Source organism: Phaseolus vulgaris, chromosome 7 (assembly GCF_051622355.1).
Source record: "Phaseolus vulgaris cultivar YP4 chromosome 7, ASM5162235v1, whole genome shotgun sequence".
NCBI lineage: Eukaryota > Viridiplantae > Streptophyta > Magnoliopsida > Fabales > Fabaceae > Phaseolus > Phaseolus vulgaris.
Genome location: NC_143504.1, coordinates 48,124,483 through 48,140,946, shown reverse-complemented (window position 1 = coordinate 48,140,946; position 16,464 = coordinate 48,124,483). Strand labels below are relative to the sequence as shown.

The window sequence follows — 16,464 nt, the reverse complement described above, 5'->3', positions numbered from 1 at the left end:
TTGGGAATCTGATTAGGGATTACCTTATGATCACAAAGGATCTTTTCCCCAGGAAGTTGCGGTGCTTGGTGCAACAGCCGAAATGCACCCAAGTTTGAAATTTTGCAGTGGTAAAGCATGATAGATAAAGTAGGAATGAGGTTCTGCAAAACGGGATGTGGATTTGTTATAATTTGGTGGAAATTTGAGGCTTAGGATTTTGGGGTGACATGAAGAGGGGATTGATTAGTTCGTGGGGCTTGAAATTGTGAGATTGTCCATGGACGAGAGTTAGGGTTCGCCAAAGGTTGAGGGTTTTGTCAACTATCCTTGCGATATTTATAGTATTTTTTTTGGGTTTGTTGTTATGTTTCATTCATAACCCTTCAATCTTTGGAGATCTTAGGTTTGGACAATGCACGAGAGAGATAGAGAGAGAGGTTTCAAGGTTTTAGGGAGAGAGAGATACATTGTTCCTCTCAAATACTCCGCCATTTTCTTTTATTCCATTGCAAAATATTATTAATAAAACTAAATCAAAATGGTTAAAATATGATGAAATCTCAACCTATTTTTTCATATTTTAAATTTGGATCCATTTTTATCAAATATTTATTTCATTAAATATTTTAATAAATACTATTAAAAATATTAAATATTAAAATTGATTTCACTTTTGTATGTCTTTTGTAATTGTGCAAATTTGTTTTCTCAAATTTCTAAAATTCTTTTCGAGTTAAAAAAAAGTTATTTTTAGACTTAAAAAAATGTGTGGTATGATTATTCATATTTATATTAATTATAATATTTATTATAATTATAAAATAATGTTTTTAATATAAAAAAATGATATTAATTATAATCTATTTTTAAATACTTTAAACCTTTTTATATAAAAAAATATATATTACATATAAAAAAGTTAAAATTGATTAGTTTATGTTGAAAGCACATCAAAAGAAGTTAACATCGACACATTTTATTAGTTTTCTTGTTACATTTCGAATAGAGATAATTTCACGTTATAGTAAAAAAAACATATTTAATCCTTCATCTAATTTTTATCATATAGATTAATATCTATAAAAAGAAAATAATGAAAACTGAGATACAATAAAAAAAATATAATTTTCTTCTTAATGAAATATGTAATTTCATGTTAAATTGATTTTTTAACCGATTATTTAATATTCTTTATTATAATTAATACATTTATGATAAATTTTAATTATTTTCTATTAAATGTTAAACATATTGAACGTAAAAGCTCTATTTCCTAATAAATTGTTTAGAATAATAACACTATGAGTATCTAACATTAAAAAAAAATCATTAAACATAATTAAATATAAATTAATTTAAAGATAAAAAATATTATATTACCTTTCACTAAATTAAATAATATTTTATAAATTAAAAATATTAATATTTAAAGTAATTTTATTATTAATAAAAATTTATAAATATTTTATAAATTAATTACCGATGCTAACTTTTTTATATTCTAAATTAGTTAGCAATAAACTTTTCTTAGATTTATCCCAAAATTATTCTTTATTAAAGAAATGAGAGATAATCTTATTTTCTTTTTCAAAATATTTTTAAAAGAGTGATTAGTGTTATTTTAAAAATTTAAATGATAGATGAATGAAAAAATGAATAAATTCAACAATTAGGAAAAGTGAAATCATATTGGACCGAAGCTAATAAATATCACGAGAAAACAATTTGAATGCATGGTAATAATTACATTAATGGTATAATCGGGGTTTTTAATGTCAAGTTTTGAAAGATTTTTATTTATAATTATTTATCTTTTTAATTTTTAATTTTTAATTAATATTAATTGTTCTTTTGTTATAATTACGATACATATTTAGTTTTTATCTAATTTTCAATAAACGTAATAGAGTGGAATATATATACCCATACGGTAAAATACATAGACTCTACAAGTAATAAATTATTGTTTTAATTATATTTATTTTATTTTTTAATTTAACATATTATTATATGATTATAATTGCTTATCAAATGTGTGTGATGTGATATGCTGTTTGGTTGTCAAAATAAACTTTTTTTTCTTTTGTTATTAGCACTTTACCTGCTGTTTTAATTTCTCCCCCTTCCCTCACCTAAAGAAATGACTATATGGCTTTAATATGAGCATATTCAAAAGCCATTGTTAATGTTAGCATGAAAACTGATCCAAAACTGATAATTTTAACCACCTCCTTTTCCCCCAACAACCTTAATCTTGTTCAATCCTCCAAAGCATGAGTGTTGGAATGATAGAGATCATAGGGTGCCCAGAGATGATCAACAGAGCAAGGTCTTCTTGAGTCCAACCTCAACCATGGCTTCCCCTTCCCACTCCAATGCAGCAAACTGATAGGTCCAGGATGCAGACTCCTGCACTTCCCTTCAAGGTTATCCCCTCCCAACCCATGCTGGTTCCACCTGTGGTCCACACTCTTCAACCTCCCAGCCAGAACCAGCAGAAAAGGAGGCAAAGACCCCAAGTGGTAGATCCTCTTCTGCTTCTGCACCGTCATCCACGCCTCCACCTTCTCCCTGTACTTCCCCTCCCTCCATTTCTCCACGTCCATCACCATCACCCCCGTGTTGAAATAGCAGGGCTTCCTTCCCTCGAACGTCCTATTCAGCTCCTTGTCGTTCCAGAACAGCTCCGTGAAATAAACCATGAAATCCGCTTGGCAATACTCCGGCGCCGCCAGCACCTTCCCCTCCAAGTCAACCTCCCACAGCTTTGCAATGTCATCCACAACCACGATATCAGAGTCCAGGTATATCACCCGTTTCACGTACACTGCAAGTTAGGCTCGTCATAATATCAAAATTATTATGTGATCATAACATCGATCTCATGATAAGCTTCTCATAAATCATTTTAAGAGGATCAAAATAACAAAAACACGAATGAATTGGGTTAGACTAATTAATCTTACTTGCAATAATCTCACAGTTGTGGTTAGTTATTATGCAGACAAGAACCTAAAGTAACCCTACCTGGGAGAATGTCGGAGAGGTATATTCGCGCGTAGTTGAGAGGCTGGTCGAGGGCTTGGCGAATGGATTTGGAGATTTTGCCACGCACCCTACTGGATTCGAAGCGGTAAATGTTGAACTTGAGGTAAGGGAAGGTGGACCTGATGGTAGTGAACACCTGGGGCTCGAACCTTGCCGAGAGGAAATGGAACTCAGCGTTTTCTGGACACGAGGAGTGCTGGAGAATGGAGAGGACTGCGGCCATCGTTCCTCTGAGGTAGTTTGAGTCTAACGTCATGCAAATGTGGATTCTCTCTTTGCTGCATGAGTTTCCGTTGCGGAATTCAGGGGCTTCTCGGAAGATGGGGAAGTCGGGGAGCGGTTTTCGCACGACTCCATGTTGAATGTTGGTGGCGGTGACATGCCGGAGTAGGGAGAGAAGGAGTAGGAAAGACAGGAGGTGAAATGGGTAGGGAAGACGTGAAGGATTCCCAAGAGCCATTTCCTCCTGTCCTTTAATGTTATGCTGTGAAACTCAAGGTGGCAAAGGAGGTGAAAGTGTTGGAGCCATGTTGTTTATCAAGGTTTTTTCTCTTGGAAGGAATGGTTGAGGGGGACAAAGGTGCTTGGTGGGATTGTAGAGAAGAGAACAATCCTCGGAGGACAAAGGTGGTTGGTGGTTGCTGGTTGCTGGTGCTGTCCCTAAATCTTTGTACTCAAAATATTGTATGCTTTACCATTCTTTTGTGGGATGATGGTGCAAAATGGTTTTTCTTTAATACCTTACATGTTTCACTTTTATTGGAAGGAACCATATTTTTTTGCTATTTTTGGTTCTCTTTGACTTGATACTTTACTAAACAAACTTGTAAAAATATATTGAATTTATGATCTTTTAAAATTATTATTAATGGATCAATTAATTGTTTTTATTAGTTCATTGTAAGAAAGCACTAAAACTGATGTTTTAGAATTTTGAACTTTAACTGGTGTTAGTCATCAAATTAGAATTAAAATAAATTTCTAACTAATGTCATTAACTATGAGTGAATGAAAACATGTCTAAGGTTAAAGATGTGAGAGAGAAGAGTTTGTAAGAAGTAAATTACTTTTTAATTCTCCTCATTAAATATGCATCACTACCAAAAAGATATATTTACTAAAGCAGTGGTTATACTTTCACATCACTAAAAAGATAAAATAAGATACCAATAAAAAATAAAAACATTTTTTATTTATTTTAAATCTTATATATTATTATATTATTAAAGTTGTTAAGTGTTAATAATTTTTTAAAAGTACTAAAGTAATTTTTGTTAAAATAAATAAGGATGTTGATGATTAAAAACCCTAATTTACCAATTCAATAAATTAATATTTTTGTTTTATTTTTTAATTTAAAATATTATTATATTATAAAGAGTTGATTGTTTTTTTAGAATACAGTGTCAAACAATTTTTATGCAAAGAAATAGTTGTTGTTGGAAACCAATTAAACAAAAGTATGTGACTTTTTGCATGGGAATTTTCCTCTACCCCAGCCAAAATATATGATGATGCACACACATTTAGCAACGTTAAACATTGATCGATCTTGAGTTGGCGTGAGTTGGTGGTGCTTGAAGATTTCTGGACAAGGGTTTTCAATTAGAAATAATTATAACATTTTTTCAAAACTAAAAAATTGCTTCACCATAAAAAAATATTCATTTAACAATCCCTTATAATAATATTTTAAAATAAATAAATAAAATAAATATAATTAAAATATTAAGTTGTTAAGTTAGTAGTATATGTGAAAGTCACGTGTAGTAATTAAAGGTGAAGAGAAAAATAGGAATAATTGTCCATGTTTTATGTACTCAACAATCTTGAGATTGTCATTTGATATTTTGTTAAATTTAATATAGAAATAATTGTTTATATTATATTTATGATGCCAATTTGAATATCATTACTATTTAGTAACTCACATACAACTCAAAATCATTAGTCTCATCAAATGATTGATTAGTGTTTTCCAATTATTTGTTAGAGAAGGTCTTTAATAATGTAATTTATCTTTAATAATGTATAAATAAACTGAAGATTTAATCTCACTTCTGATTACCTGATGATTTACTTGTTGAATAATTTTGGTATCGTAATATTTTTTTGAATTTTAAGCCTTTAAAAATTACATAATAAAAGGAATAAATTTGTGCCGCAATTTAATTTCCTGTCTAAACTACAGGGACACTTTAAACTTTTTAATTATTTTATTTTCCATTAATTTAGTGAATGTAATTATCACTAGGGCATTTAAGACAGTAGATTTTTAATGCACTGTTTTTTAAATATTTAATTTTATGTTTTAACAAATTATATTAATATTAACATATTTAATGTGTTCAATAGAAAGTCGTGTAATGACTATAAACTTAAAAAGAAAGATTCTTAATGCCTCCTGAGGAGCTCAAACAAAGAAGAGATGAACCGTCATGTAGATTTTTTTGTATGTAACTTGGTATGTATATTATGTAAATGTAAATTGGTAACCTAAACATTTAGAAGAAACAAAAAAGCCTCATCCAAATTAGATCAGTAATAAATCAGCAACATCTGAACAAACTTTCTCAAACAAACACCATAAACAACATTGTATAGTACACACTGTTCGATTATAATGACTAGTGAGTATTTAAGGGGAAGGTAGATGATTTTATTTTTTTTTCATAATTTAGTAAGCTTTGCTTCATCTCTGTTAAAAACTTTCATGGTTTTAAAGCGGAAATAGGATGGCAGCTCAAAAGTTTGACATTGTTAACAGCGTCCTAGAACGATTGTTGGATCCACACTTAGATTCTGTATCCAAAGTTATGCATAAGAGCTGTATGAGTACCAAAAATTGCTATGCAACCATCCATACTCGCATAATCATCTGGACCATATTGTGGCAATCATTTAGAAACGACTTAACTGCTCCTGTCTTGAAAAGATAATACTAGACTAAACAAAATAAGATTGTCTTCATATAGCTTTGAATCTCTTGCTAATAAAACACTCAGTGATAGAAAATCTCCAGTAATAAAATGTGTAAACCTTGACTACCAATCATAGTTCATCTTTTGGAGATTCCTTATAACATTGCTCATCCCAGTAATAGGGGAATTTCATTTTCGCTGCAGTGTGTGGCATTGACCAGTCCTCGTATGCAAACCTAAGCATAATAACCAAAACATTCATAATGAGTATTAAGAAGACAAATGATGGAAAGATTGCATCACTGTCCCATATAGGGACGTGTTCAAAAAATATCAAAAGGAGTGTTATCGAGAGTAAAAATAAAATAAAAATGACACATATAATTGCATTACTAAATCATACGACTGCATTGTGAAAAATCGAGAATATATATGGGGTCCGTATTTAATTTTGAGGAGGGAGTGGCCAGCCCTACCCTTCCATAATAAAAAACAATTATATAATACATCCATGTAGAAAGAAGAGACGCATTTCAGAGGGAAAATATTCCAAAACTATAAAATTTTGATTGATCAGAACTTAGCCCATAGTTTCTGTTATTTTGTTATGATATTCTGTTATTATTTTCATCTATAAGAAGCTTAATGTGTATTTTACATTGTGATATTAATCTTATATTTTTTTTATTCTTAATAAGATATAAAATGGTTTGTACCCAGTTTCGATTTATATGATATGAAGTCAAAGTCATTCTTAAACAAACTACTTGGACATCCGAATTCAATCTTTAGCTGCACAAGAACCAAAGCATATAAAATTCTTATACAAACTTCACACTAATAATCTCTTTTGGTCGACTATAGAACACATTATGTGAAGTCAGAGCAATATAAGCATAAAATCGCAATTCAGATTTCAGTTTATCCATTTAGTATGACTTCTTAAATTTTGTTTTAAATAAAACCAATCAACAGATATAAGAAGCTTGAGAAGAAACCAAAGTAGCCAGCAGAGAATGAAAAACCAAGTAGAATATGCATTTTTGCAGATATTGTCGACCGAGTTACTTGGAAATAAGAATGTATTTACTAATCACAGTATTCAGCAGTTTGCCATGTTTGGTAGAGCCAGGATAAGAGTTAGTAAAGTATGAAACATAGAGAAGAAGTACATACAATTTAACAGGTGGACGAGATATTATAACAAGCACTTGTAAATCCTCGTACTCATTGGTGTTCCAAAGCTGCAACACAGACTCTTTTAGTAATTTAAAAATCCACGGGGTACCAGAAGACCTTGACTAAACAACAGATATCACCACCAAATTGACACGAGCTAGAGTAGAATATAAACAATGGAGATGGAACTAAGAAGTTATAACAAACTCCCAGGAGTTACTTCATTCGCCCAACTTGCATTTCTTTGAACATCATTTGACATGGCACACAGTCCTAACCAAAGCTAGTACTTTTTCAACAAGCTCACACATTGCAGTTTACAACTGACAAGGAACGGCTAGCCTTACATGCCAGCCTACTATATTTTCTCAAGTAAAAGTTTAAACTTCTTATAACATGATGCTCCCTAACAAGCATAACTGACAATGTTACTTATAGCTCCATAAATGCCAAGTTATCATTATCCAAATTAGAAAAAGTATCCATGACATCTTATATTCCCCTTTATCAATATTTTGATCTGTTAAAAACATATAGCTCCTTGCTTAATGCAAATGTAACAATTCTTTAGATCAAGTGATCAACAACCCGTAAAATTTAGAAAAGTTGGCACTTAACATTCTAATGCTTATGACTTGTCCTGAAGATATTATTCACAAGAATGTTTATAATTCTAAACCTTTTTTTCCAAAATCAAATTAAATTGGAGACTTCTCACAGTTGCTTAAAATGGTTTACCTGATGAACATCATTAACAGGAATATGAAATGTGCTATTTGGAAAGATAAAGTGCTCCTGTGGCTTTCCAGGGTTGTTTCCATGTGAAACTGTTGCAAGATAAAGAGTGCCACTCCCTTTGAGAACAACAAAAACCTCTTCACAGGAATGCCTATGAATTGGGGTGTATGTTCCAGGTGAAAATGTTTGAAGCCATACTTCAACCTGTTCCAGGAAAGTTTGGAAATATGATAATACACAAACATTTTGAACATCATAGACCACACAGATGGCTGCCAAGAGGATTCAATACCCAAAGCGTGAGCAGTTTTGGACTATGAATTGTCCTAGTAAAAACTAAGTTTTTCTTTGTTAAAAAAAAAGTATAATAAAACTGAGTCTCTTTGAACAAGTTTCTTCAAAGGGATTTCTAGGAGAGAGAAATAAGAAATAAAATAAAACTTTCCATGAGCTAAAATTAACTAATGTAAAAATTAAAAATAAGAATTTAAAGAAGTTATGTAAAAGAGTTCCTACAAAATAGCTTATGCATAAGTTAATTTTAACTTATAACAAAACTCATTTCAATTTTTCTTCTTATTTTTGTCTCTTAAAAGTCCTTCTGGAAAAGTTGATCCTAAGAGCCCATAGATAAATGACAAATCTATTGTTTCATTAAACAAACAGCACAACAATTAAATACTGTACACAGTCAGCTACTCCTTCGGTTAACTCCCTTCTTCACATTTACTACTTGATACCTATCCTTCAATACAATTTGGCATCATTTTTCTTAATATAATATGTTTGTAATAACATCATTTTACGATTGTCATATGATATATTGCATCAAATAAAATTAAAATGGATACCTCCTTCAATCCATGCAATAATGAACCTGCAACAGTCAGGTGAGAGAGTCCCGCCCTACCATAGTTATCCTGAGGAATCTCGCTGATATTTCTCACTAGTGGTAATCCTGTATATTTGTTGATTTAAAAAATGAACCCAGAATATTTTAATTGTGCAAAAAGGCCAACACTGATAACACTTTATCATATCTAACAATGACTTTTTTCATTAAAAAAAGCGGCACGCGAGATCGTAATCATCATTTGATATCCAAAACAAACATCTCGGTAAATAAATAAATAAATAAAGTCATGTACATGTCATGATATTAGCTTAGACTACCTGGATTAATTTCTCGGTATGTACTTATAGGAAAAAATTAAGAATGCAAAATGAATAGAACTTTTCTATAAGTCAACTTTAGTTTATGCACCTCAACTTTTGGAGAAATTTCAAATTAGATAGGATAGTTCCTATAAAAAATAGCTTTAGCTTATGGGAAATGTTCATTTTACTTCTTTTTTTCTTTCTTCTAACTTTTTTTCTGTATAAGTGTTTAAAACAGAAGCTTATTAATAAATTTATCAAAATAAAACCCTAAACTCACTCATAATTATTAACAAGATGTTGGTTCGAGTACCACTAGACTATGTCCTATTAAACAAGATTTTGAGTTCGAGCTTTATAGATAGTGAGCAAGTTCTAGATTTGAGCATTGGAGCTGGACAAATGTAACTGAGAAAGGAAACCTTCAAAAGGTGATCAGGTTCTCTTACGTAACTTAGTCATTGGGAAAACCATGGCAACTCAGTTCCAATAACATAATTACCAAAACAATTCTCACTCACAATGTTTTTTTTATCCATTTCACATACAAAAAGACTTAATAGCAAGGAGTTGTATAACAACAATACTTGTACTGCAAAATGAAGAGCCAGGTAACTGTTTGCAACAATCCAACTTAGAAATGCAAGCTTATGTCAATAATCAAAGCAAAGAAGAAACAAATTAGATTGAACTAGAATATATCCATATATGTACATATAGCTAGCACGAGTTAGTGGTGATGCGAAGACAAATCGTCGAACACACACTGTGCAAAGCATAGTGAGCAACCTATTCACGTCGAGCGCATCACACTTATGCCGGATGAAGTGTTTGGTGAGAAGGAACACGATTCAGAATCCATAAAAATAACAATTACAAAGCTAAAAGACCGTTAAAGAGGAGAAGAAACATCGATGTAAGCATAAAGGGAGAAAAGGGAAAAAGAGGATGGAAAGAATGAGCATAAGAACTAACCAGTAACGGGGCATGGCGAAGAAGCTAGAACGAGTGCAGAGAATGAGAAGAGACAGAGCAAAAGCAACGAAATCGCATAGCATTCTACCATCTTCTAACAACTTCTTGTAATGACGACGTGCACACACCACAAACTGCTTTTCTTTCTGCATCGTGTGACAACCACATAATGATAATTTCTTTCTGCACCTCCTCCATATATAGTTTCCTCCAACACCTTCATATATTTTTTAATTCCTAAACTACCCTTGTCGAAGTATTCCTTGGTTAAGGGGAGGTGTATGAGGTTAGTGGTGAGTGTTGGTGCAATGCTTTGGTTGAGGACAGTGTTGTTTGTTGTGGAGTTGGTTGTTGGTGGTTGTAGTTGGTGCGTTGTGATGGGTGTGGTGTTTAGCGGCGGTGGTTTGTGGTTCAGCTGACTAGATTTTGTAAGTAAGGTGTGTTTATTAGTTATGAATTGTATAATACGTAAATGTTGTGAATTGTAGAATTCGAAGTCGAATTTTGTGTTTTGAATTGTAAAGTTTAAAATATCAATTAGTATTTTATGCATTTTATAATAAGGAACGCATTTATTTTATAGACAATACCTTGGGAATTGTATAATAAGAAATATTATATAATCCGGAAGATTGTTGTAGAATTTGGAATACATTTATATTTTGAATTTTACAATTTATAAGCTTTAAGTGGAATTTTTTTTTTTCTGAATTTTATAATGTGAAATACAAATTTGTATTTCAATTTGTAATTTGGAAGGTGATTTTTTTGTAAATAAATCATTTTGAATTATGAAATTCATAATAAAATTTTGTATTTCACATGTTATAGTTCGAAATGTAATAGTTTGTTAGATTGCATTCCAAATTGTAGAATACAATTTTGTATTCCGAGTTTTATAATGCACAATTAATTGTATGAAGAAAAAAACTCATTGTATATGGTTAAATGCAATGGTAACTTCTATTTGGTTGTGCAGTGAAACATTAATTATGGAAAAGGAATGAGAACTTTGGAGCAAATATGAAGTTGATAAAAAGTTCGAAATGGACAACGAGGTAAGGAATTAGGTTCACAGTTAAGGTAAAAAAATCCAAATTTTCAAATTCATATTATTTTTTAATCAATTTAAATGGAATTGTCTCAAATCAAAATTTATATTTTTTATTTTAAGTCCAATCCATTTAATTGGATATGGATTGGATACATTTTTGGATTATCCAAAATGAATTTTTGGTTGGATTTTGACTTGCCCCCGTCCTAGGTTGAGGCGAGTCAATTTAGGCCCAAGTCGAGCAAAATCAGTCTGAGTCCATGTTGAGCCAAGTTGGCCCGGGCCAAAGTTGAGCCGATTCAGTCCAGGCCAAAGTTGAGCTGATTCGGACCCAAAAAAACTCGAGTCAAGTCGGCCTAGGCAAAAGTCGAGCAAAGTTGACTCAGGGCAAAGTCAACTTGAGTAAACACTGACCCAAGTCAAGCTGAGTGGGCCAGAGCCCAAGTCGAGTCGGACCCATGTCGAGTCGAGTTGGCCCGAGCCCATGCCGAGCCGACTTGGCCAAGGCCCATGTCGAGCTGAAGCGGTCGGGCCCATGTCGAGTTGGGGCGGCCCAGGCCAATGTCGAGCTGAGAAGGTCAGGCCAATCTTTCACCGAGTCAATCCTGGTCGATGTCGAGCTGAGTCGGCTCGGGTCGATGTCGAGCGAAATTGGCCCAGGCCGATGTCGAGTGAAGTAGGTCCAGGCTGATGTCAAGCCGAATCGACTCGGGTAGATGTTGAGCTGAGTCGGGCAAATCCCATGTCGAGTCAAGTCGAGTCGGTCCGGGCCCATGTCAAGCAGAGTTGGCCCGAGCCCATTTATAGTCCAGTCAATCCAGGTTGATGTCGAGTCGAGTCAATCAGGACTGAAGTTTAGCCATGCAACCCGGGCCCATGTCGAGTCAAGGCGGTCTGGGCCCATGTTGGGCTGAGATGGTCCTGGCCAATGTCGGGCCATGTCGATCTTGGCCAATGTTGGGCATAGTCGGTCCTAGTCGATGTCAAGTTGAGTCTGTCTAAGTCGATGTCAAGCAGAGTCGGTCCAGGCTGATGTTAATCGGAGTCGGTCCGGGCCGAACCGACCCGGGCAGATGTCGAGTTGAGTCGGTCCAGGTCCATGTCGAGTCGAGTCGGCCCGAGCCGAAGTCAACCCGGACAGAAGTCGACCTGAATCGACCCGGGCAAATTTGGAGTCGAGTTGGTCCGAGGCCATGTCGAGTCAAGTCGGCCCTAGTTCATGTCGAGGCGAGTTGGCCTAGGCTCATGTCGAGCCGAGTTGGCCCTGACCCATGTCGATCCGAGTCAGTCGTGGCCGATGTCGAGCCAATGTTGATCATGGGCGACGTCGAGCCGAGTCGGCCCAAGTCCATGTAGAGCCGAGTCAGTTCGGGGTGGTGTCAAGTTGAGTCGGGTCGGGCCTAGATCGACCTGATTCAGCTTGGGTCCAAGTTTAGCCGAGTGGGTCCGGATATAGATCTAGCCTTGTTGGTCCATGTTCAGATACGGTTCAAATCAAAATGAATTTAATCTAATTGATAAAGTGGATTTAATCCACTTTAAATAAATTTAAAAAAATCTATATAAATTTCATCTAATTAAAATGAATATGAATTCAATATATTTATTTAAATTTGGATTAAATTTAAATTGGATTTTAAAAAATTCAATACATGATCACCCTATTTGGCATTTTATAAGAAGTGAGGTAAAGAAAATTGAATTCATGAAGTTTTTTTTTAACTTTGACGCGTTATGTAAATATGTTGTAAGATACTTGTGTAAGATTATGAGGTCACACACTAGAAATCAAAGAGAAGGTAGGAAGACGTTTATCTTGTTGATAAATTTTTACCTGAAAATGAAGTTGATAGATAGTTGAAATCTTTATACTACATTTTAGAAAAACTAATAAATATTTATTTTATATTTATGAAAAATGTTTTTTTTTAACTATAAGAAGATTTCATAAAGCAAAAATTTATATGAAAATATCTTGAAAAACACATTTATCTTTTGTTTAGATATTTATGTTTTCTTTAGACATTGTTTAAAAGTAGATATGAAAAGAAAGTGTGAAAAAAATAAAGTTGTTTAGATTAAGATAAATAAAATAAAAAATAAAAAAATTGTGAGTGATTCGATAAATATAATAATTTTATAAAATTATAAAATAATATAATAACTAAATTATTTATATTATTATAAATTAATTTTAACTAAATATTTAATAACTAATTAACAATTTTAATTTTACTATTATTTAATTTATTTATTTTACCATCATTAATTATTATTTATAAATTTTTTAATTATTTAATTATAGTTGTTATTTCATAATTTATTATTAATATTTTTATTTTAATTATCATTTTATATATTTATTAATATTTTAATAGTTATTCTTATTTATATTGTATTATGTAATTAGTTATACTTATTTTATTATAATAAAAATATAAATATGAATGGATTAATAATATAAAAATATAATATATATTTAATATAATAATTATAAAATATATATTTAATATATAGATATATATTTTTTAACCGTGATCCTATCCAAATATTGGTATACTTTGCGAAGGAAGAAGTTTGAAATTTTTTGCCTGGTTCAAACGAATCATTAAAGTTTTTCATAAATAATTTTGTAAAAAGCCGAAATGTCAGTCATACGAAATTAGCTAATGGTGTTACACCTTATACTTTTCTCTAAGATGGAACTAAACCTAATTAAACCTAATAAGTTATGTTTTGTATAAAAAAAATTGATTATATATATATATATATATACTTTGTAATATTCTTAATATTTTATCCATATATAATAAAATAAGAGTAAAACAAACACTATCTACTTAACATATGAATATATATAACTATCTCATAATTGTATCTAAAAAAAATACCTCTCTTCATATGGATTTTAATATATACATCAAAACTTTTAAAAACAAACAGAGCATTCAAATTAAAACTATCACATCTCTCTATGCTCTCGTGTACAACACAATCATCACATATAAAGAAACAAACACAAACAAATAACAGTTAACATATGAATATATAACTATCTACTTAACATATGAATATATATAACTATCTCATAATTGTATCTAAAAAAATATCTCTGTTCATATGGATTTTAATATATACATCAAAACTTTTAAAAACAAACAGAGCATTCAAATTAAAACTATCACATCTCTCAGTTGTTCACTTAGGAGCTTTATTACCTGCAATCTCATCCTCCTTTGCTCTCGTGTACAACACAATCATCACATATAAAGAAACAAACACAAATAAATAACAGGGTAAACTAGCTATAACAAAAATTTCTATATAATTTAAATTTCAAATTGATACACAAAATTCATAAATTCTTATACAATCTCTCAAACATTTCCCATAACCAAGTGTCTATCAAAATTCATAAATCATCTTTCACATGTCAGACTTCTACTGACTCACAAAACATAGACACTTGACCCTATTTCCAGAAGACTCGTGTATTGAAATAAGAATCCTGAGGCTTGCATCTGTCATACTACTCATTGTGAATCCACACAGCCATGCGCATAAACATCTCAATATCTAATCATCTAGTACGACAGAGTAAATTCATATGACCTGAAAGACCAGATTATATTTCAAGTCCAGAGAAAGTCATATGAACCTCCATCGACTCTCTCACCAACTAAATAACTTCATCTATGTGATTCCATTCCATTATAGCAGTAGAGTTAGGATGTCTCACTACGGGCCTGACAGATCTATACACCCTAACAACAATCTCAACACGCTATTTCCTTTCCTAAAAATACTATGTCTTAATCACACTTTCACATCATGTAACACATCAATACACCATTCAATCACACCATATATTTTAAACTTTCTAAACAACCCAAATCTATCTCAAAATTCACTTAAACACATAATTAAGTTTCAAATATATGCTCTCTAAATCAATCATCTTCTAAAATCAAATAACCACTTTTCATCAAACATCTCATTTAAGTAATTCAACAAAATACTCAAAAACAGTTTAACTCATTTATATTATCATCCAAATACTTTCAATTCTCAATCACAAACACCTTCAACAACTTATTCATCTTAAAATCAATATAAAATATTCAAAATTTAACTATTTCAGTCAATATATTACTTTACTCTTCAAAATAGACAATCATGCAAGCAAAAACAATTGAAATTGGTGACCACATCACCCCCACATTCAGAATCTTCTAACCTAGGGTTTTATTTTAAAACATAAATAAAACTAGCTTCCCTTACCTAAATTTGAGTAAATGCTCACTAAGAGCTCCAACCCACCAAAAGCTTAAGGATAACGTAACCTGCACCACAAATCTAACTATATCACTAGGACCCTGATCTAACAGAGACTAATTCTGAAGATAAAAACCTCACATGCAAACTTAAACTAAAAGACAACCCTAACCAGATCAAAACTAACTCAGTAAAATGAGCCAATAATGAACTTACTTTATTTGGGATTTTGATTGGGCAATCTCGTAGATTTTACTTCCAGGAGTTTAATGGCAAACTTCGATCATCAAACTGATAAGTGAGAGACTAAAATCTTAGAGGGAAGGGTGAGGAAATGAAAAAGGAACAAAAATGAATCCACTCTCTCAATAGGGTAATCTTGTAGATCTCGCTTCCAAAAGTCTAACGGTTGACTCCGATTGTCAAACTGATGAGCGAACAGGTCAGAATCTTAGAGAGAATGGAGAGGAAAGAAAAAAAAACTGATTATTTTAAAATGAAATCTGACTATAATAAATTTAAACTATTTAAAAAATAAAGTAAAATATAGTAAAAATTTATAATTTGGTATAAAAATATGGATTTCTCTATATATAAATGAATAAAAAGTGTAACTTTTAGGCTAATTAGTATTATTTTACTAAAACATGACTATAATAATCTCTTTAAAATTAACGAGTTTTAGTTTTGTTTCTTATAAGTTTCTCCATCTCATGTTATAAAAATTGAAACAAATGTTTTTAATTTTCATGAAATTTGAAACCACTCTTTTTAATTCTAACAAAGTGTGAATTTTTTGTTTTAGTTTTTAGAAAGTATTTTTTTTATCCCTTCACAATTATAAATCCTATTTTTAGTCCCAAATGTTTATTGTAATTTAAATAATATGATTTATTTTACAAAATTTAAATTTTTTTGGGAGGTCACTACATCATCACCACTTAACTTAAAAAAAAAAACCCTTAAATAATGCCATATAATATTAGAATAAAAATAATCATTTTTTTAATTTTTGAGATAAAGTATAAATATTTTTTTACGAATCAAAATAAAAATTTCTTCATGAAATTAAAAACATATTTAAGAGTTAAGACAATTATTATAAAAGTTAATAAATTTATAGTGGTAATTAGA

General features: G+C 31.4%; 2 protein-coding genes across 3 annotated transcripts; both read right to left on the bottom strand.

The window, feature by feature from the left end:
* Positions 1-2,073: 2,073 nt before the first annotated feature.
* Positions 2,074-3,523, bottom strand: LOC137829681 (putative galacturonosyltransferase-like 4). Its single transcript, XM_068636552.2, has 2 exons — positions 3,010-3,523; positions 2,074-2,809 (listed from the first exon to the last, which is right to left on the bottom strand). Exons 1-2 carry the CDS (start codon positions 3,488-3,490, stop codon positions 2,241-2,243), a joined length of 1,050 nt encoding a protein of 349 aa, XP_068492653.2. The 5' UTR covers positions 3,491-3,523; the 3' UTR covers positions 2,074-2,240.
* A 2,339-nt stretch (positions 3,524-5,862) lies between these two features.
* ABP1 (endoplasmic reticulum auxin binding protein 1) lies at positions 5,863-10,422 on the bottom strand. Of its 2 annotated transcripts, XM_068636553.2 has the most exons (5): positions 10,002-10,422; positions 8,720-8,826; positions 7,869-8,072; positions 7,128-7,195; positions 5,863-6,187 (listed from the first exon to the last, which is right to left on the bottom strand). In XM_068636553.2, the coding sequence occupies exons 1-5, from the start codon at positions 10,090-10,092 to the stop codon at positions 6,082-6,084; spliced, it is 576 nt and encodes a 191-aa protein (XP_068492654.1). In that variant the 5' UTR covers positions 10,093-10,422; the 3' UTR covers positions 5,863-6,081. The 2 variants fall into 2 exon arrangements, with proteins under 2 accessions (XP_068492654.1, XP_090161276.1); XM_090305150.1 differs by lacking the exon at positions 7,128-7,195 and having other exon boundaries at positions 10,002-10,160.
* Positions 10,423-16,464: the final 6,042 nt, after the last annotated feature.